The following is a 21,581-nucleotide window of genomic DNA, read 5'->3' on the forward strand; positions in this document are numbered from 1 at the left end:
TATCATATGACGCCTTACTAGCCGATTTTGGCTAAAATTCCGCTCCGTCGCCTCTTTACAACAGTGTTTATACGCGGAACTTGATATTGCTTTTTACAATTTGGGTTGCCTTTGAATCACATATTTTAGTGAAACATTGTTTATAGAGTGAAATATTATTGTCATACATAATTCAATCTTTGAAACAACAGAAACTAACACATAATAACGATAATCAAATTTGTGTTTGAAGTTCGAAAGTAGTTGCGTTATTTTCGGTTTCAACTAGTTCGAAAATAGAACGTCTCTGAGCGCAATAAAATCACGCGTAGAACTCCATCCGAACCAGACTCTAGCAGCGTAAACTTATTTCAATTTGCGCAATTTGGGCCCAGTTTGTTCTTACAAGTTTTCTAAGTTTCATTTATCATTATTTAGTAAACAGTTCTCTGAAACGATTTGATATATCCGTAAAATACGTGGCAATCGACGATTGACTTCGAAACGTTCGAAATTTCGAACAAACTCCCGGCACACCTAGCGCGATATGCGTCAGATGGGTGTAGAAGATGCCGAACTGCAGCGTCAATGATGGAACAGCCTTTTATGAGGCAGCTCAAATTTTTCCATAGAATCACAAGATAACAATTTATTCAAATCTTTGTATCCATAGTCCTTGTCAGTGGTAAATGTGTATCTGCAACTGAACTGTGGAAATTAGCTATGTGCATAATTAATGACGTCATATGACCAGCTCATAATGTATCTAACTTTCTTCATCGATGTTCGCAATATCTAGTGAATACGATTTTTTATCGAATCTCGGAATTAGATACACTGTCACGTGCCCAGCTAATAGTTTATTATTCATAAGCACAAAATGCATTTAGTAATGATTGTACATATATATTTTATATTTAATTATATTCATGAGAATCAGCTATGCACATAATTACTGCATTTCAAGCCGGGTTGCTGGGCTTGTTAGCTCAATATTTTTTCAGTTTCAATACATATAGTCCATGTTACGTTGACAAACAATTCACAACATGGTGTGTCGTTAGGGCTTTAATTTTAACACATTAAAACAAGAACATTTAAAACAATTTAAAATCCTTGTATTTAAATTTTAAAAAATAAGTATATAAATCTAAAATATGAAAACTTAGATTTTAAAACACAAGTATTTAAATTTAAAATATGAACAGTTAAATTTAAATTGTGAGCAGATAAATTTAAAATAAGAACATTTAAATTTAAAACACGAGCATATAAAAGTATGACCAGTTAAATTTAAAATTTGAGAAGTTAAATTTAAAATACGAATATTCAAATTTAAAATACGAATATTCAAATTTAAAATACGAGCAGTTAAATTTAAAATATGAGAAGTTAAAATAACAATAAGAACATTAAAGTTTAAAATACGAGCAGTTACATTTAAAATATGAGCAGTTAAATTTACAATAAAAACATTTAAATTCAAAATAAGAGCAGTTAAATTTAAAATAACGTTTCTTCACAGTTGAGTCCTGTGACTGAAATTACTGATCATGTATCCGCATACATGCCCGGTGGTCTGGTAGCACTTTGTTCACGGTATGCTTTAATTGACAGAACTGTGTATCAGTGTTGCAATAAGCAACGCAGATGTTTTAGAATCTCACTCACTCACTTCTCAGATAAAATTGACGACTGGACATTATTCAGATCTTCGCACTCGTCTCCTTCTATTAAATAGAATGGCTTGTTCTGTTTGGAATGGGAGGTATAGTAAACTAATCTATAACTATAAACCTTATAGCAGGGATGGTGAATTTGTAATCAAACACTGCAGTTGATGTCATGATGCTTGCGAAGTGACCTACTTTTTTTATTCTTACCGGTATATGATATCGCATCTATTATAATATCGATTTTATGCTATTGTCTAATATCAAGCTTTATCATGCTTAAGAGCAAGTTTTAAGAAATATTGGAAAACCACCTTGACAATGGTAAAATGCACTTTAACATTGGAACTATACTATCGCTAATATCCGACAGAAACCGACTGGAGCTTCGGAGATTTAAAATAACAATGCCATTTGAAACAAAATATGTTTAATGTCGATTTATTAGTACCTCCTACTAGTATCGAACAGCGTTTTACATTTCATTTAGTCTGTGGTTTGTATCGGGGATTTTAATCCCAAAAGGGCCCTTGAATACAACACAACAAACTCACTCGGAGCTCACTCTAAAAGGTGAAATTTTAACAGAGAAGTCTCAGTCTAAGTATACATAGCATCAACATCAAACTGACCATTGTTCACTATTTTAACATCCAATTAGATACTATTGCTCTTGACCAAGAAATAACCTTTTATATGCTTTATCGTGAATCTTTGTAAAATGGTTTAAATGATTTTGACTTCAGGGAGAATTATATTTGCTACATTAAACTGGTTTACACCGATACACAGAGCTTATATGTATCAATATTTGAATCGTTCCTGTGCCTTTTCTCCGTAAAATCAAACAAGGGTGCGCCCTCTATATCTGCTCTGCCATCGCAATCAAACGATTGCTTCGTAGAGTTTGCACAAATAGTGCAATAATATACAGTGCATAATAATCCGTAAATCTCCTTATCTTTATAACCAGAAATGAGAAATTTCAGAAACAGACAGTCTTACATTTATTAGAAACACCACTGATTAAAACTGACTTGGTCATGATTTTATTGAAGGTTGCATACCTGCCATTGGTGACTTGACGCATGGAGCCGGGAACAGCCACTGGTGGCGCTGTACGCAATCGAGAACTTTTCGGCTTGCCGTAGCTCATTCAGATTGTATTTTAAAACGAGAAAGGAGTTGTTAAAGCGCAATGGTCGTTCCGCTGCGCATGTGCGATATTTGTGTACTGAGTACCGCCAGTGACCCCTTCGATACCTTCCAATCACCTGTAAATTACCTAATTAAAGCTTGGAAATATCTCAGTTTGTACTCGTTGATCTGCGCAACAGTCAAAGTCGCCATCTTTGTTTATATGAGACCCATATATCTTGCGTATGCGACTACCGCCCTTTAAATGTTGGGGACCAATTTACAGTCTTCAAATAACCACAATAGACAGAGCGGGGGTCAAGACCAAATATACGTGATTCCGGTGTTTCATACTTAATGCTTTCTATCAATAATTTCACTTTAAAATAATATTCATGAGATATGTCTACGTCATAACCTCGTTATTAGCATATTGTGTATGAAGTACGCATGCTTCGGGCCTATTTTCCGTAAACCACAACGCATGCGTCATCACAGTGAGGTCAATTGAAGTTTACGCTCCATGCAACGTAACATTCAGCACCGTCAATGTGTTTCACAACATTGATGGCGCTGAACGTTGCCTTCGCATTCGAAGCCCACACATAAGCGACGCTACGAGATATATACAACAGCTAACCAGCGACTGCTGAGGATTTGTACACACTCCCATCCTGGTTTCCCCAGAACTCTGGTTCAACTCAGTATATCTCATGCGAGTGCTGGTGAAGGCCTTTTCCGTACTACACTCGTCAATTCCACAATCACTTGTTGAAACAACTAATAATGTTTTTATCGCAGATGGTAATTCTGCATCGGTGGTTTATTCCTGGTCCCCAATCCATCAGGTGGGCCATAAAAAGCTCCTGGTCTTTGTAAAGCTATTCATCTGATATCTGTGAAACTGTCTATTCGTATCACTCTCAATGATGACACACCTGCTTATGTGACAAGCATGAGTTATTTCAAGAAAATATGGGGAATACTACGGCTACAATAGCACGGTATATGGTATAGATAAGTTAAACAACATCTGGTGTATCAACGAAGCCTTTTCTGTAACAGAGATTGGACAACTACATATATATTTCAGATAAACTTGAGTGTTTTTTCAATGTAATTTTTTTTAAATTTAAGATATAAGTGCCATGTCCATTTTGCACAAATTCTAATCGTATTTTTTCATGACAATAAAGACGTGATACTTTTTATATTCATTCAACTGAGATATTGATTAGTCTATGGTGTCTTTTTCTATTTCTTCATTTTCTTCTCCTCCTGTATTTCATATGCAATATATATAAGCACTAAAAAGGTCATGCATCTTCTTTAAAACCACTGAACATATTGATCTGAAATTTACTTTTTAGCATTTATATATATGAGGCATATTTATGGTTGAAAATATTCTTGAAGTTGGTCACGTGGTTTTCCGACATTTTTGATTACATCTAAACAGAAAGTGCTTAGTCCTAGAGATACATGTATGCGACTATTTTAAATTTGCAGTGTTGCATTCGGATCAGTCACGTGGGTTGGCAAAGACGTTTGTGCATTTGTTTGTCATGAGTGATTGGCAGGTAACGTCATGTAAGCTTTTAGCGAGAAAAAATAAATAAATTTCATCAGTCGCATGGTTGTGTCGCCATGTTGGATCTTTGGCAAAAATCTATAGTATTAGCTTAAAGGGGAACCGATACTATAAATAAGGGTCAAGATGGCCACCGTATTAGTATGCTAATCCGAACCAAGCTCCTAACATCGTGGCGGGAGCTCCGTGAAATGTGCCATTTACGATGTTTGGAGATCAAGCTGTGGTTCCAAATATATATCCACGGGGGCATGGATATGTACGCTAGCGATTACACTCATCTGGGTGGACTTTTGATGTATAAATGTTGTTATTTTCGGTCGAAACGTGCCGCGACCAGTGAAAATCACGAGTTTAAAATGGTGGCTAATGTATGCAAAATACCTGTCAGTCACAGTTTGAGTAAACGAAAATATAAATCCCCTAGATGTTTATTCAATATACAAAGCTTGTTGGTTTACAAACAACCCCGGCAAACAGCATTATCGTTACGTAGTTTGTCTATGTCTAACCATCGGTAACACTAGGACATGACGATGTAGGACAGTAAACAATGTCATTAACATTAGGTTACGGGCTTTCAATTAAAACCATGCAAAAATTTCCCGTTGGAATGTAAAACACAATACCCAAGTCAAAGCAACACTCACTCTTGACCCACAATCTTACGAATTTTACCGTAGTCATTGACGCCTACTGTAAAATGGTAATTATTCACTGGGTTTTAATTTGGCTTATTTCGCTGACAGGAAAATGCGCTAAATTAAAACCCAGTGAATATGTACAATTTAGCATAAAACATATTATCTAAATGATAAAACCGTGAATTTAAAACCCACTGAATATGCCTAAAATGGTAAATCAGTGAAATTGGTATTTGACCACGTTGGCATCACCGAGTATTTTGATTGGCTGATTAGCGATTTTACCTATCAGGTGTCGAGCATTTGCATGCGACCGGAGTCATTTGCGTACGATGAAACTAAATAGAAATTTACTTGCATTTCAGAACAATTCAACGAATTTACTTTTTTCACTTTATTAATAATCACTACCAAGTAATAATAATAATTGTGAAACGCAGCATGATCGGATTTTGTTACCGTGATTATTTGCTACTAAGCAATGCAGTGTTCGTTTTTTTAAATTTATTTTTAGGAACGCCAGAACGATGTTGGTTACTATTATGGGGGCATTTTTCCTTTGATCGTACGGCAAAGACTTGTGTTTTCTAAGGGATGATACTTTTTGTATAACTTTCTAGACAGTCTGGAAAAGGGAAGGGTTACAGTGAATAAGTGTCAGACTGCAATGAGCTGCAAATGGTAGTTGGGTAATACTGGTAGGCGTACAGGAAATAACCGTTCTGTTAGAGGTTCCAAGTTTCGGATATCAACAAGACATTGGCCTGACTGCTTCGTATGGTGTTACCCTTTGTTTTATTTTTCGCGAAATACTTCGACAGCTCAAAACCGCGAAATCAGATGTTTCCACAGCACACACGAGAAGTAAATACGCCATGCTTGAAATGCATGAACGACCAGGTCTTGGCATAAGAAAATAAATCAGTTTTTGTTTCTGTATTTGACTGTAGGACGAAACGGCGCCCAGACAACACGTCACAGGCAGTTCCAATTCATAATCTTTTCAATAGGTCGTTTTCGTTCATGCCTTCAACACGCATCAGGTTTTGTTTACGCTGGAGGTATCACCCATCATTCCATGCATTGCGTCTATCAAACATTGTCCAGTGTTTTTTTTATACAATCCACGTCTGACAGCGGCGTTGTTGTTGCACAGACTTTGACCGTCACCCAACCAGCTTTGCCTGTTAGTTGTAACGCAGGGTTGTAACAACGTCGATTTTATAATAAATAGAACGCCTCATATTGGTCGTTAAAATTGAGTCGACGGTAAAATTGTTTTGACAGAACGCTCTTCTCCCCCTCACCGCTCATTTGATTTTGACTGTAAAGTCAACCCGACGTTCACCCACCAGATCACAAGAACTCAAATCTCACACGAGATACAAGCCGGTACCACCCGTGTACATACGGGTTAGGCTTCACGGAAGACAGGGCTGTACATTTTGATTTTCCAAACGAGTGTCGTAAACAGGTTACAAGATAAGCCCGTGATGTCGCGGAATCTAATAATTTGTGACAACCAGAATTATTCATCTTATAACGACATATTAGATGTTTATTGTCACCGGATAATATTTTTTATAAAAGTTGTTCCTATAGAGGGCACTATTTGATGTGAATTTTACACATGGGCAATACCCCCCAGGGCGTGTGGCTGTAAACGGACGCCATTTGTCTGTAGCAGAAATTGTTCAAGTCCAGAAAGCTCATTGATTCGTTCATTCATTCGATTACAACATTTTGTAGAACGTCCCATGCCAGCAGAATCAGGCAAATCGATTTAACAGATCACTGTATAATGCCGGTATTACTAAACATATAGGCTGGTTCTTCTCATGGTGTAACAGTAGATTAGATGAGGAAGTGCTGCCCTTGAAAAAAAAATCAGATACATTTTTGGACTTATCTGGATCCGCCTGCCATATATACAGAAGGTATTTTTTGGAACTCAAAATATTATGAACAAATGTTGATGAAATATTACGGAAGATTGGTGGATTTTAGATGAGTGCCCGATTGCCATAGAAATATGAATCTCTGGAACGACATATCTAAAAACGAGTTTTCATGAAATTTTCAGGAGCGTTTCCAACTCCAGATAAATTGTAATAAAGTGGCAAACACATGAGCAACATTGTTTTCTATTTTTTAGATAAGTCTGGAATTTCGAATCCAAGTATTTCATAATCTAATCTATAATAATCTATAAGCCGATCAATCAGTGTTTGTGACAGAGTTGACATTGTTTTCCTGAATTTGTCTTCACCTTTTTTCTCATGTACCACTGGATAATGGGCTGCGTCCCCAAATGCAATATGTACAAAGTATGGGGCGTCTTGAGATAGGTGATTCATGTGGCCAACAAAAGTGTAATTAAACTCGCATATACGCGACAGTAGGTATTGACGTTCCCAATGCCGAGAATGAGGTGGTACCTGGCCATGATCTATAATCATCTGTACAAGCTGGCTGAATGTCGGTTCATTATCAGTCGTGCCGTTCCCGTTCTCTGTTCTTATATATTTGTGATAGTGGTTGAAGTGGGTAGTTGAATGTGGAGAAATTATGAAGTGGTAAAACGATACCAGACGTTCCAATGGTTCTCGAAAGAACACCCCGCTAACATACTGATCATACTCAGATGACTTCAGAAAGTTCAGTCGACGTCTGCCTTTGGCATTGGCTGAAGTTGGGTCAATTCCACGCATAAGTCTTTTCCATGTACCTGACCCCACTTTAGGAATGACATTAATAATGACCCTGTATTCATTTGATACTAGTACAGTCGAGATAGTGCGATTATACACAATTTTGTGCTTAACACATTCCAGTGCACTTTTCTCAAGTCTTTTCTCACTGGCTCGTCTTGAGTCATATGTGCTTTCAACAGGATCTATTACAGGCACCTAGTAAAAAAAAAATATGCAAAAATGCACATTCGACAGTTAAGAAGCTATACAATTGGTTATGTAATAACTTGAGGTAGAATACCTCATCACGTTTCAAATGTTACATATAAGATGGTAGCTTTGAAAGTTTAATGTGCCATGTCTGGACATTTCAAAAGCTAAAATTACAAAGAAATATTTCACTTAGTGCAAACTATGTCTATATTATGAGGCACAAAATAGAACTATTACTATAACTAGAAGTACTAGTAAATTCAAATTCGTTGTAATCAACTTTTCATCACATCAAATGCGGAAATTATTATATTATTCATTATTGTATTTACAAATAAATTATAAAATAAATTAATCGACCGAATTAAATTCACCTAATTTATGCATTCTCATTTTGTTTTCAATTTGATACATTTGAAATAATTTATCACTTGTGAACTGTTTTTTTGTCATTCGTGTTAATCAAGAACGTGGCATATGGTCCATGCTTGTATTTTATACAGTTTTCACATACACTGACGCTCAACGTGTTTCGAAAACCCCTCCATATAATACCACATTGGAACTGTGAAATAATTCCAATGTGAACTAAATGAACTACTTCCAAAAGTACGTACCGTAGCGACACGCGTCGTACTTTTATTCGTTAAAATAGTTGAAAGTCCATGCAAAACACGATTCATCTTTGGCAATGTATGTACGCCTGCAAAATAGGATGTTCAAAATTTTCTGACGTAACCAGAAAGTGCGAACTTATAAAATATACAGCAGATAATATTATTTTCCACATACATTTTTGTACAATACAATACGTGTTGATTACCTTGATAAACAATTACAACCATACAAGCAAACAATACGATTTTCTTTCGTTTTCCTGGCGAATAATTTAGGAGATAGGCCCATTCCATTTTCTGTACCAAAACAAACAGAATCGCAAATCGTTAGGTAAAAAGAAGTGAGAGTCGTGCTAATAATATCGAAACACATTCGCGACTAATTCAATTAATTGCCATTATCCACATGAAATGAACAGGTCCATGTTGAATAATAGAACAATCTATATTATGACCGAAACCACATAAGCAAACAAATAAGTGCGGATAACTAAGAACACATTTAAGGTCATATAACATTTCAAAAAAATCTAGAAATACATTTTTATAAAAAAAATGTAGCATAACTAGTTGCCTGGCATTTCCCCCCAAGTCTGGGGTCTAAACGGACAGTGTGCTACAAATTATGCCCGCATACGTGACCTGACATAATACAACACCATAGTGGAACAAATGCCTACAATAACAACAGAATAGAAAATCAATAAACAACTGCTGTTCATACGCCATACATACATAGCAATAGCAATTTAAATATTCATTTGGCTTGGCTTATATGGCGTGTTGATAATAAGAAAATCTGGCACATGTTAGTATCTAGTTACTCTTTAAATGAACGTGGGGATTTTTTTATATTGATCGCATGTCTTCATATTAAAAAAAATGGGCTTTTGAAAGTGGGCTCTACAAAGCCGTGGTCTGTCACAGATTCACTACGTCGTCGTTGTCTGTGTGTAAAGTTGAGGCATGCGCGAGTTACATTGTGACATTGATATAGAAACATATAGGAATATATAAATAATAATTGAAGAAAACAAAATAAAAACATTAACAACAATAATAGAACAACTTAAAACCTAAATAAATCAACTTAAAGGTATACATTGGTGAATTGAACATGACTTACGAGTATTGAAGAGTTTAAACCTCTATCGTTTTTAAATACGATTTTAACCGTGCATGTCACTGCTGTTGCCTAGCAGTTGGATTTTTGACCTCAAATGTTTTAGGAATGATACAACATTTTGAAAATGAGTTGAATAAATATGTGTCACAACAGGGTCAGCGTTTGTTGACTTACAGAGCCATAGTTACTAGGTCCAAATAAGTCGATGACTGTAAAATAAACAAAATAAAGAACTGACCATCACGAAGCACTGACGTCACAGCGTTGGTACTAGTTGTCGAGAGTAAGTAATCATACCTTGCTGATTTCAACCTATCATGATTGGTCTTACATTTTTAAATCAATGTAAAGAAGTAATCTTAAAACAGTCATGGGTGAGTCATAAAGAGTTGAAATTAGAAATGCTGTCTCACATAAATATCTGTTCACGTCTTTAAAAAAACGTTTTGAAGGCTTTAACCAGTCTATTCCTTGTGTAACCTTGCTTAACTAACTTTGTAAACCATCATGTTTAATTTAGAGGAACAGCTCAGGGTATAAAGCGGCGTTAATTCTCTCTGTTATGTCCTTGATTATTCAGAACCCGCGAGATGCAATTTGCAATTTTTAATTAAATTGCAACCTTCTATGAGAGCGCAATTTAATTAAACTCAATTAAAATACAATTCGATAAAAAATTAATTAAAATGTATCTAGCTTAACAATACGATATGTAACACTACTCGAAAGAAATTTAACTATATATTTTTTCAACATCAATTGCAATGATAAACACGTTGTAAACTGCTCGACTCGTGCTGCGTGTTATCAAAATCAATAGACCCCGTTGTTTGTGGCAGACATCTCCGTGCATTGCTAAATTGTCAGTACATTGCACATAGCAGGATGCTCGTATCGTACAACATGCCAGCACAGATTTACACTTGAACATATTTTTAAATACTCTGCGAGAGGTCAAAGTTCTAATTACTGCTAGGTAACAGCAGTGGTATGACGGGTTTAAAATCATTTAAATGCATTTAAATTTTAAAACTCGAGTTTAATCTCTTCAATCCTCGTAAGTCGTGTGGATTTTATCAATTCAAATTCCAAAGTTCCAACTGCAAGGTAACAGCAGTGGTATGACGGGTTTAAAATCATTTAAATTTTAAAACTCGAGTTTAATCTCTTCAATCCTCGTAAGTCGTGTTGATTTTATCAATTCAATTTGTTTAAATATATATATAGTTTTTTTTTATTTATTTAAAGTTATTAGGTTTTTGTGTTTAATTATTTTTTTTGTATTGTTTTATTCTGTATTAAGTATAACAATCTTGAATTTCATTATTCATTTCTTTATCCTTTAATGTTGCACTATTTAATGTGACCTAGTCCTATGAGTATTGGTCCAAAAATGTAATTATGTGTGCACATCACACGAAGAACAATTTCCCCTTGTAGTTCTTTACGGAACACACACACATAAACTACATAATGATTAAATGATATATGTACACTGTTTTGCGCTGGTACAGGTGGCAATGCAATCAATCCTATTTAAAGAACTGTTCGAAATTAGCATTTTGTTGCTATAAACATTAATTAAACTATGAAGGTCTAAAATAAGTATTGAAAGTAAACCCGCGTAAAAGGATACAGTAATAGCAATTACGGGGGGGGGGGGGTTAGCATCTACGATATACAACATTTTAAACAGTAAAAAAATTATGTCTCTTGAAACGACATCAACATAATTCTATGTAATATAAATATTATAATATCATCGATGAACTATTTATTGTGAGCACTGGACGACACACCATGCTTTGAAAATTTAATGATATCGACCTACTATTTACTAGTGTCAAACAAAAGTTTACCATACAAATAAAACCATGACAAGTTTAACGAGGAATTACTTACCGGTGTAACAAGCGAAGTATATTACCGGTAAACAGTGTTGAAAATAACGACCACGTTATGAGCACACATAGAAATTCAAATAGCCTTGAATTCGTGCAATAAAGTTAATCCCTCATTTGCAAACCTTCGACTTTGCATATTTATAACCTGTATAAATACCTGCGGCTTCTCCGTGCTGGCTTCCGGTTTAAATTATTTTGTGCAATACGATTAATGTACAATGTATTGCTACGTGTTTACCACCTCTGTGGAGAGCAAATCCAGTTACTGACGTATTTATGAAAATATTAAAATGTTCGCACTTCACCTAGTTTCCTGGAATTTATATTCCTCCCATAGCATACAGTCAAAATTCGATTCAACAGTTCGCTGATTCAGATTCTTTCGTAAAGAGTATGGATAAACGAGTGTTTTACGCCGTTATATTATCGTACTAAACAACATGAGGTTCGTATTACTTATTTGTTTTATTTAGTATGCAGGTAAATGTACAAATGTGTTTACAGTCTGTTCATAGTAATCCCTCGCCTACAATGATATTGTTATCTTGTAAGCGTAATCGGGACAGATGCAGCACGCAATACTAGTAGTTTAACGGCTAAAGCCGATATGGAACGCCATATTCCCAACATTGAGTGGCGCAAACCTTGCAATTTCATTCAATCTCTTTATTCTTAATGTAATTTATTGAAAATATTTCATCTTTGCCCGACCTATTATCTGCGGGGTTCCGCATAGGTCGATTCTAGGCCCAGTTTTATTTTAAATCTATATTAATGATACAGCCAATTCTACCAATTCCTTTTATTTTGGACTCTTTGCAGATGATACTAACCTATTTAAAATTATTCAAAACAATAAAATCAATCTTTCAGAAATTAATAATGACTTTCGTGGGTTCGTGGTACAGTGCTAACAAACTATTAATTCTGAATTAATCTTGCTAATTATTAATCCTGAAAAAAACAGATTACATGATATTTAAAACACCACAACGATCGGTCACTACTGAGGACAGCCTGCATATCAACGGATCACCGATAGAGGGCGTATATGTTGTCAATTACCTTGGCGTCTCTTGGTCAGAATATGTCATGGAAAGCTCACATTGATAAAATTTGCAAAGTTATTGCACCAAAAATGGGATTGATTTCACAACTACGTCAGTTTGTACCTAGACATATCCTTATTCTCTTATACAACTCCTTAATTTTTCCACACATTACATATTGCCTGGAAATCTGGGGTAATACATATGCTACTCTACTGCAACCAATATATCTCTTACAGAAAAAAATAGTACGCCTCATCACTTTCAATGATTCGTATTCCCATGCTGCTCCTCTTTTCCAAAAACTAAGAATCCTAGATTTTTTGTTTTCACTCTGTAAGTTACAAACCTGTTTATTTGTCTTTGATCTCAGTAATAAATATTTTGTACATAATATTTACAACTATTTGGATCCATTGTCCCATCATTATCAAACCCGCTTCGCCTGTAGCATGATTATTATAACTGAATCTTACACTCAACCAACACAAACTAAATACCCTGCAACAAAACATTGGAACTCATTGCCTGATGCATTTACAACCATCACTAAGAGACACATATTTAAAGCAAAGTTAAAAATTTGTAATTTTTTTCTTTTTTTCTTTATTTGAAAATTTATGAACCCGACTAGTTCACACCAAAAATGGGAAGTACTCTAGGTAGAATTCGTAGAATATATATTTACTACCTGTACATTTTCTACATTTAATGTTGTTTTGTTTTTGGTGGAATAAATTCCATTCAATTCATTTGCATACTACATTTACAACCATAAACACCGCAATCATAATAGGTTCAACAATGAACTAACAATTAGAATCCCACCCTGTAATTCAAATGAGGTCAAATCAGAAATACTGTGGAATAACATATACATTTTAATTGGTGGGAAAACCAGTGTGTTATTTACACTGGCTAAATAATGGGGTAAAGTGCTTACAACATTTATTAAATACAGATGGTAATTTTATGTCATATGAACAATTTATAGAGAAATACACAATTAAGACAGATTTTGTAACTTTTAATGGTATTCTGCACGCAATTCCAGCTTATTGGAAGTTAAAATTAGTTGCTGGAAATATCAATACGAATTTAACTAAAGAAATAAATGATACAGTTGTTGGTGGTAAAACAAGAGATTTTTAGTTTCTTAGTTGAAAAACGTTTTGAAACACCAATATCCATATCTAAATATAAAGCAACTGTGTATGTGAGTGATACAATGGATTGGAAATGTATCTGAAAATTGGCGTGCGTTGCCAAAATGAAAGAAAAACTGCGCATCTTTCAGTTCAAAATATTGCATCGAATTTTGGCAACCAACAATTATCTTTTTCAAAATAAAATCCGATTGGACAATTGTTGAAAATAATGGAAACAAAAAGAAACAATTGAACATATCTTCTGGGAATGTACAACCACAATTTCGTTTTGGAAAATATTTCAAAACTATTGGGGGGGGCTATACCGGGAAGTGATAATATTTTTCTAAGCTGTAAACGTATTCTCTCTGGATTCCCAAAAAATGTACACTATTAAAACATTTTATTTTAATAGGTAAATATGTTTTTTTTATATATATATGCCGCTTTACAAATGTAACGCATTCTCTTGATTATTTTATAAAGACTGTCAAAGAAAAGAAATGTATTGAAAAAATGTCTTGAACGAAACAAAGTACGTTTTAAAATGGGTTGCGTTGGCACCCTTGTTGGAATGATCATCCCCTGTACTAAACTATTTTTGTAATGTTTTGTATGTCGTGTCTGTGACGTTTTTACTGTTATGTGAACAATTGTAATTATTATTAGAAAATAAAATTTTATTAAAAAAAACAAAAACAAAATACAATCCCTATCTATCTTATTGACAGATTATAGACACATTCACCGAACCTGTAATGCGGACACTGACATACGCTGCCGGTGTTGTGTATAGAAACACATGTTGACGTCAGCTGGTACGTAATTTACATGCAACAATACGCCAGTACAAAGGTCATATTACCTGACACGTATGCTTATGGTAGTGCGTTGAACCAGGACGGTAAAATGGCCACCAGTAACGAAGATCGTGCTGCGGTTCTTGACAAAATTGACGAGGATTTCCTAACATGTTCAATTTGCCAGGAGCGGATAACCAATCCGAAAATACTAGACTGTCTTCATTCATTTTGTGCTCGCTGTTTGAAAGATTATGCAGCCAAGAACCCGATATTCAAAGCAAATCCATCGTGCCCTGTGTGTCGAATGTCGTTCAGACTACCCGAGAGTGGCGTAGATGGTCTCAAGAATAACTTCTTCGTCTCCGAGATTTGTAAAGTGTTCGAATCTTACCGAAAAACAAGAGGGGAGTCAAAAGTCAACTGTTTCAGCTGCGAGAGCGAAGGTACCAGCCTAACTTTGTCTTACTGCTTACAATGCAGCGAGTTTCTTTGCCGAGAGTGCTCCAATCACCACACCAAAATGAAAAGCACGAAGGAGCACCAAGTTCTATCCGGCGACGATCTATTATCGAAGAGGAATTGGGTAGAGTCAAGATCAAAAAGCACGTCCCTGTGTCGGAAACATAAGACGGAATTATTGAAGCTGTTTTGTTCTACTTGCAAAGTACCCGTTTGCATACTATGTTCTCTTCAAGAACACACAGGGCACAAGAATATTGACATCGATAACGCCGCCAAAACAACAAAAGACGCGATTCTTTCCCAGATTTCAGTTGCAGAAGAGAGGATTTCTCAATGCCAGTATTCGTTGAATCGAGCAGAACAGACTGGTCAAGAGCTTGAGTCATGTCGCGTCAAAGCAAAAAAGGACATAGACGAGAGGGCGAAAAATTTAATACATCTTCTCACAGAGCAAATAGAACTTCACGCTGAAAATCTGAAACGTGAAGTTGACGAACGCGCCGCCGTAAAGCGTATCGTTATTGACAAGTACAAGAAGGAAATGGAAGAACAAATCGATAGAGCTAGTAGCACGTGTGACTATTCGGGAAAGGTGCTCTCCTATGGCAACAACACCGAAGTACTGTTAATGGAGAAGCAAGTATGTGGAAAGTTAAACAGCGTGACGAAGGAAAGCATCAGTAAACTTCCTACTACAGGCAAAATGAAATTAGAGAATTATAACATGGTGCCAGTGATTAAGTACGCGGACATCGGAAGAGTTGTTTGGGTAAGTATGTGATGTCACAAAACAATGGGAAAGCGGGGTGAATTTAAAGCGGGAAGGTTGTCACCTGCGCACGCGCGGGAATCGAGTTCAAAGTGATGATAACAACACACGCTAAGAGCGCAAAGGCTCATGGGTAGACACTTGTTTGTAAACAAAGACACACTACGGCCGCCTGACGCATGCGTAGATGACGACTCCCCCCGCTTTAAATTGAAAATGTATACTGTAACGTGTTTAAATCTCGCAGTACACGTGTCAGTGGAACACCATTTATAAAATAAAGTCATATCCGCTGTGAATATTATATATCTCGCATTTCCTTGGATTATAGCTACTCTACATATTTGCATAACCGCGTAATTAACAAAAAAACTTATTGTTTTTCAAATTATGATGTCTGTCTAATATATTGCAATTTCTAACATGATCATCTGAAAATCGGTGATAACAATTTAGTCGAAAAAAACCCCATATCATATGATATAGGAAGTGTTGTCGTACCCAACAAAGCACGGTATTATATCGCACATTGGATTGCTTTAGGGACAAGTAATGCAAGATAACATTTTGACCCGTATCTTAGCAACGTATATACAATTGCTACCCGGGTGTAATATAAGATGGCATCACTTCTACGGGCTGCCCCCCATAGTACCACTTCTCAGAGTTCGATAGATGACCGCCATTTTTAAAAGCTATAACATTTGTCTTCTCTGTGTTTACTACCATTTTCCACTTTTCACAATATAAATTCAGTTTATTAAATAAACGTTACAAGCCTACTATTGTTTGTATGCAAGGGATTTTTCCACACAAAAACGACGAATTCGGCCGAATTTCGTTATCATTAGGCTTAATATAACCCCAACGGACCGTATTTTTCTGCAAGATTGGTATTTTTGTCCTGATTTGTAGGAATCTGAAAAACGAGTTTCACAACTTGTCTCTTATTTAGTTTTATGCGTCATTCAAGATGGCGGCCCCTATATAGTAAATATCGCATCCTCTATACACTGATTTGTCCGCTATTTTGAGAATAAATGTCGTTGAAAACATTTTATTGTTTGCATGGACATAATTTAGTTGTAGTATTTAAGTTGAAACATGTAAACAAACTTTAGACAGGAAGGTGACCTGACTTGACCCTGTAATATACTGTGAAGCTGATACCCGACTTCATTGAGCTGTACCCTATACTGAGGTACATATGCAGACGTACTGTGCAGTAATCCCTGCTGATCAACAGGAACCCCTAGAAGCTCACTGCCTGGAATGCAATACTCCCGTTGTACTAGTGCTACCAGTAGCAGCATATAGCAGTGCAGTTGCCGATACTCCCTGGACACAGAGCACGAGTTTAAATTGTAGTACAGCTGCTTTGACAGTGTGCCATAAACGAAAGAACGCAACATTGTACATTGTAGTGGAATGTTCCCTGCAGCATCGATCAAGTCTCTGATTTTATTTGTTTACAGTTTATCCCTATTTCTTGCTGGTTTCAGTGACTAGCCCCCCCCCCACCCCCGTACTATTTATGTATTAAAGTGAAGGAAATCTTGTATATTGCGTTGTTTTGATTTATAGTATTTGTTACCGGTATATTTTCTATCCTGCACTGCCTCAGTTGTGGTGGTATACTTTCACCAAACGATCCCCTCACCGTGACAACGGATGAGCTTAAGATAGAAGACCTATAAGATAAGCACGCTGCCAGAGACGTCTATTATTAGACCAGTATTGAAGATAAGCTCCCAGCTCCTGAATACGGATTAGCCTCACAAAGGCCACTCCCGTATTTTACGTCACAGTATAAAATTTAAAAATTATACTTTACACATTTCTCTTCAAAATTATCCCACTTTGATCAAAATTATTTAAATAGATGAATAATTCATATCTGCGAAGTAAATATATGTGCATCCATTTATGTGCGTATATGCGTATATAACAGGGAAAAGAGTTCTATATTAAAGCATCTCTTGTTGTAGGAGTTACACGAATGACAATTTTGCCGAAAATGTTGTTTACGTGTCAATTTCTAACTATAGTGATATCCAACGACGGACGGTTTAGTCTAATAATACATGAACCCCATAACATCGGAGCTTATAGGTCGTAATTTATACGGAGCGTAACATGCATAAATATATTTCATGTATTTACGTCGTCCTTTATAACAGTGCAGCCGTTACCAAGTGTTTGTTCAATTAATTGTGAATTATCAAATTTACATTTCCAGACAATGAGTGGACCATTATTGGCGGCTGAAATGACGGAAGGTGACAGAGTGGAGCGTGGTTCAGATTGGATCTGGCAGAACCAGGTAATGACACTGTGCCCTGATAATGATGGATTTAGTCCTGGGTATTAATTACAACGCAAAGTCGACACCGTACGTAAGGCAAAGATTGTCAATAGAACAATTGTCCTATTTCATATTGTAATGTTTTGATCAAGATTTGATTGATATTGAAATCATAATTTGAATACTACCGACACTAGCCAGGAATTGATTTTCGAACGCAGTGGCGTACAAGTAAGTTGCACACTTCGACCAATGAAGCAATTCAGTGTTTCCGAACAACCAAACGTGCATGTTCTAACAACCCAAAGCGTGGGCGCTTAGACCGGGGAAATTTCAAACGATGCTCGTGGTTCCAGTGTTGTCAAAAGTATCAATAATTTAGACGGTGTTTTGAACACAAATCAAACATTCAAACTAACTACAATCTTAGCGGCGTTGTACTGAACGCATGGAGCTAAAATTATGTTTTTAATAGAGACCGTGAAATCCGCAAAAAAGCACAAGTAGGCTTCACTAGATGTAAAGATATAAATGTAAATATCACATCTCCACGATTTCATTATGCGGTTGAATGTCACAAATTAAACAGTGTATTTGTCTGATTTTGTTGATTCGTATATGAAGAGGGAAATATAAACAAAACCCACAAACATATTATAAGAGGAAATGCACCCCACTTTAAGTTTCGTTTGCTATCATCGAGTCATGTTGTAGTGATCACAGATGTTTTAAACACAGTCGATGGTGGTTTATAACGAATAAAACAAGTTTCGAATATCAACATTAAAGTAAAATCACGATAGTTACGTTCTTTTTGATATATTACGTACTTTATATGTGCCGTGTTTTCTAATGTTCCTGCTGTCCAAACTATGACTGACGTGTTGCGATTTGTGTGTAACATGTTTAGAAAGATCGTTAGAAATTGATGTGAAGTGTTACAACAAGTTCATTGCCCGTTTTCCTGACGTTTTCGACAACAATGAGCGATTATTAGTCTATCAGAACCCCGGGTTGGCCGGGACAAGGCGGCGTTGCCGATTTTGCGCGGAAACATTCAATGCCACTGACTATTTTGTTGGATGACGCGTTCAACTAGTACGCCACTACGTTTGAAACTCAATACTTGTCTAACGCCGATAATATAATACTAGTAGACAAATTTGTCAGTACATCACTTTTGGATGAATTCAAAGATCGAATCAGGTGACAAAACATATCTCTCAAATACCCGTTCAGTTGAGTTACTGATCGATTCGCAAATATTAAATTGTCATTGTGAGTTATTAAATAACAAAAATTAAGAGTGTAAATCAACGAGACTAAAAACAATGGTGTGTCTGTTTATTCTTGCATTGTCATTTATAATTTGTTTTACACAGGATGGCGGAGCAGGCTGTAAAGGCACTGTATTATCGAAACCCAACAAAGGACACTGGGTCAAAGTGAAATGGGATAAAGGCGGCGAGAACATCTATAGGATGGGTGCATCTGGTCACTATGATCTGGAACGCGCTGACGACAGAGACAAACGTTTGAACCTCGACCAGGTGTCAAAGACCAGTTCGTCGTGGCTTAATTGGATTGGACTGTAATTTGGTAGGATTCTGTCTGTGGTTGAAACATGAAAATCAGTGATGGAACGAAAGTTTTTTTTGTGATATGAATTATTGAAAGTGATAATGTAGGAACAATTTGGCTCAACAGTAACCAATAGAAGAATATTCCAATGTAAGGCTACGTATGGCTAATCTGTGTTTCAACATACGAGTGTTTGCTTTTTTTTCAATATGCCAATCTTGGTGAAGTTTTTTGAAAATATATCCGTCATTTAATATTCAGTATTTTCTATTTTATGATTGTAATAGCTTTAATGGTTTTATTTGTTGCATTTCACGGTGTTAGTCAAAGTAGATGGGTGACGCGTATATATTGGACCTTAAAAGCAAACGACCGCCAACACGTGAATGACCGCGAGACTTGTGTGTGTCATCGAGTGCACTCACTTATGTACCCATGATGTTTGGAACAAGTGACGCCAAAACGGGTGAAAAAAGAACCCACTATTTAGGGGCAAAAACGGGTACCGTGGCTTTCTAGCACTCTACGAGATCTCAGCGGCCATTTGTGCGAGAGGTATATTGACGAGATATACAAGATCGTGTGTTTTGTTATGTAATAATAATAATTTTATATCATTAAGTTTCAAATATGTGAATTTTAACAATATACGGATTTTTGTCAATAAGCGAAATTTCGAGACATGCGGAAATGCCAACTATAGAAACAATGCGATTATATAAATCATGCAAATAATTTTCTGTGACATTTCTGACACTTTTTGTCACAAAATCAGTTTAAGCATTTTGTTTTGTATTTCTAATGACATAAAGTCGCCCATATGAAATATAAACAAAATTACGTTTAGTTTAATATTCGATTAAATCCGTACGTACTTGGATATGACAAACACACGACTTGACTTCATTGATTGTCATATTGGTACTATAACACTTCTGTTCTTTCCACAAACTACACTGATTTTGTAATTGTTGCAATCATATGATAACGTTGATATATTGTAAAACACCAAGTAAGATTTACCTGAATAATTAAAAACAGTATATAAAGTATAAATAACGAGCATGCATATACCTATATTATATAAAGTGTGTATATAATGTACGTGTTTTTCCCGTTTCTAATTATAATGTACAATGCTCATTAAAAGATTTAGACACACGTATAAAAGGCGATGCAATTTCTAGTGAACTAAAATGTATGAATTAACATTGTATATGAAACATGTTTTATTTTTAATAATCTATTACTAAAAACCCTGGGTTCATACGCTGTGTGTCGACAGGCAACCAGTGTAGTCCATTTGACGTAGCATAATAATTGCGATGGTGTGAACATTCGCAAAATTACATCAGTATTTTTCTTGGCCTTCGCCAATCAGCTATGTTCGAGGCGTACATAGAGTTACACACCAGCCGACGCACTTTCTAAAGAAATAAATTTGCTTGCTCGAAACTAAATAACCCACTAACTATGCCACATATATCAATTTCTATTCATGCTAATTGACCCATGGTTTTAGACACGACTTAACGGCACCAACTATAACGTCTATATGCCTCTCAATCTGCACTTGTAAAAAAAATCCCATACAACCTGACCCAGATTTCCTTCAAAGTCTGATCGATTGGCCGGTGTCCCCATGGCAACCCCTCTTAAAAACAAGAAAATGCGTTCCCAACTTTTAAAGTCATTCTACCTACAGACAAACAAATTCTACAGACGTACAAACTAAAGCCTACAAAAACGTACCTTCCTTGGCGGAAGTTATCAGCAGAAACGTAGTATAGTACAATATATATTTTAAATGACAAGAAACATCGTTGAAGTCGCATCAAGTGGTGGACACATTTTTCATCACGTGATTCGGTTTAACAAATGTACAAT

General features: G+C 35.9%; 2 protein-coding genes across 2 annotated transcripts; one reads left to right on the top strand and one right to left on the bottom strand.

Annotated features, from left to right (window-relative positions):
• Positions 1-7,152: 7,152 nt before the first annotated feature.
• Positions 7,153-11,953, bottom strand: LOC102809439 (carbohydrate sulfotransferase 9-like). Its single transcript, XM_085497875.1, has 4 exons — positions 11,883-11,953; positions 8,754-8,844; positions 8,548-8,633; positions 7,153-7,933 (listed from the first exon to the last, which is right to left on the bottom strand). Exons 2-4 carry the CDS (start codon positions 8,839-8,841, stop codon positions 7,169-7,171), a joined length of 939 nt encoding a protein of 312 aa, XP_085354001.1. The 5' UTR covers positions 8,842-8,844; positions 11,883-11,953; the 3' UTR covers positions 7,153-7,168.
• A 2,676-nt stretch (positions 11,954-14,629) lies between these two features.
• On the top strand, positions 14,630-20,753 carry LOC100368020 (E3 ubiquitin-protein ligase TRIM56-like). The gene is made up of 3 exons (XM_002732375.4): positions 14,630-15,808; positions 18,048-18,131; positions 19,496-20,753. The coding sequence occupies exons 1-3, from the start codon at positions 14,684-14,686 to the stop codon at positions 19,706-19,708; spliced, it is 1,422 nt and encodes a 473-aa protein (XP_002732421.1). The 5' UTR covers positions 14,630-14,683; the 3' UTR covers positions 19,709-20,753.
• Positions 20,754-21,581: the final 828 nt, after the last annotated feature.

This window comes from Saccoglossus kowalevskii, chromosome 4 (genome assembly GCF_978046115.1).
Source record: "Saccoglossus kowalevskii chromosome 4, keSacKowa6.1, whole genome shotgun sequence".
In the NCBI taxonomy this organism is placed as follows: domain Eukaryota; kingdom Metazoa; phylum Hemichordata; class Enteropneusta; family Harrimaniidae; genus Saccoglossus; species Saccoglossus kowalevskii.

Bases quoted from the DNA above. Each gene is read 5' to 3' on its own strand.
- LOC102809439 (XM_085497875.1), bottom strand. From the start codon at position 8,841: ATGGAATGGGCCTATCTCCTAAATTATTCGCCAGGAAAACGAAAGAAA. The intron at 8,634-8,753 runs GTAATCAACACG...CCTATTTTGCAG, and splicing joins GGTTGTAATTGTTTATCAAG to GCGTACATACATTGCCAAAG. The intron at 7,934-8,547 runs GTACGTACTTTT...TTTTTTTACTAG, and splicing joins GTACGACGCGTGTCGCTACG to GTGCCTGTAATAGATCCTGT.
- LOC100368020 (XM_002732375.4), top strand. From the start codon at position 14,684: ATGGCCACCAGTAACGAAGATCGTGCTGCGGTTCTTGACAAAATTGAC. The intron at 15,809-18,047 runs GTAAGTATGTGA...TTACATTTCCAG, and splicing joins ACATCGGAAGAGTTGTTTGG to ACAATGAGTGGACCATTATT. The intron at 18,132-19,495 runs GTAATGACACTG...TGTTTTACACAG, and splicing joins ATTGGATCTGGCAGAACCAG to GATGGCGGAGCAGGCTGTAA.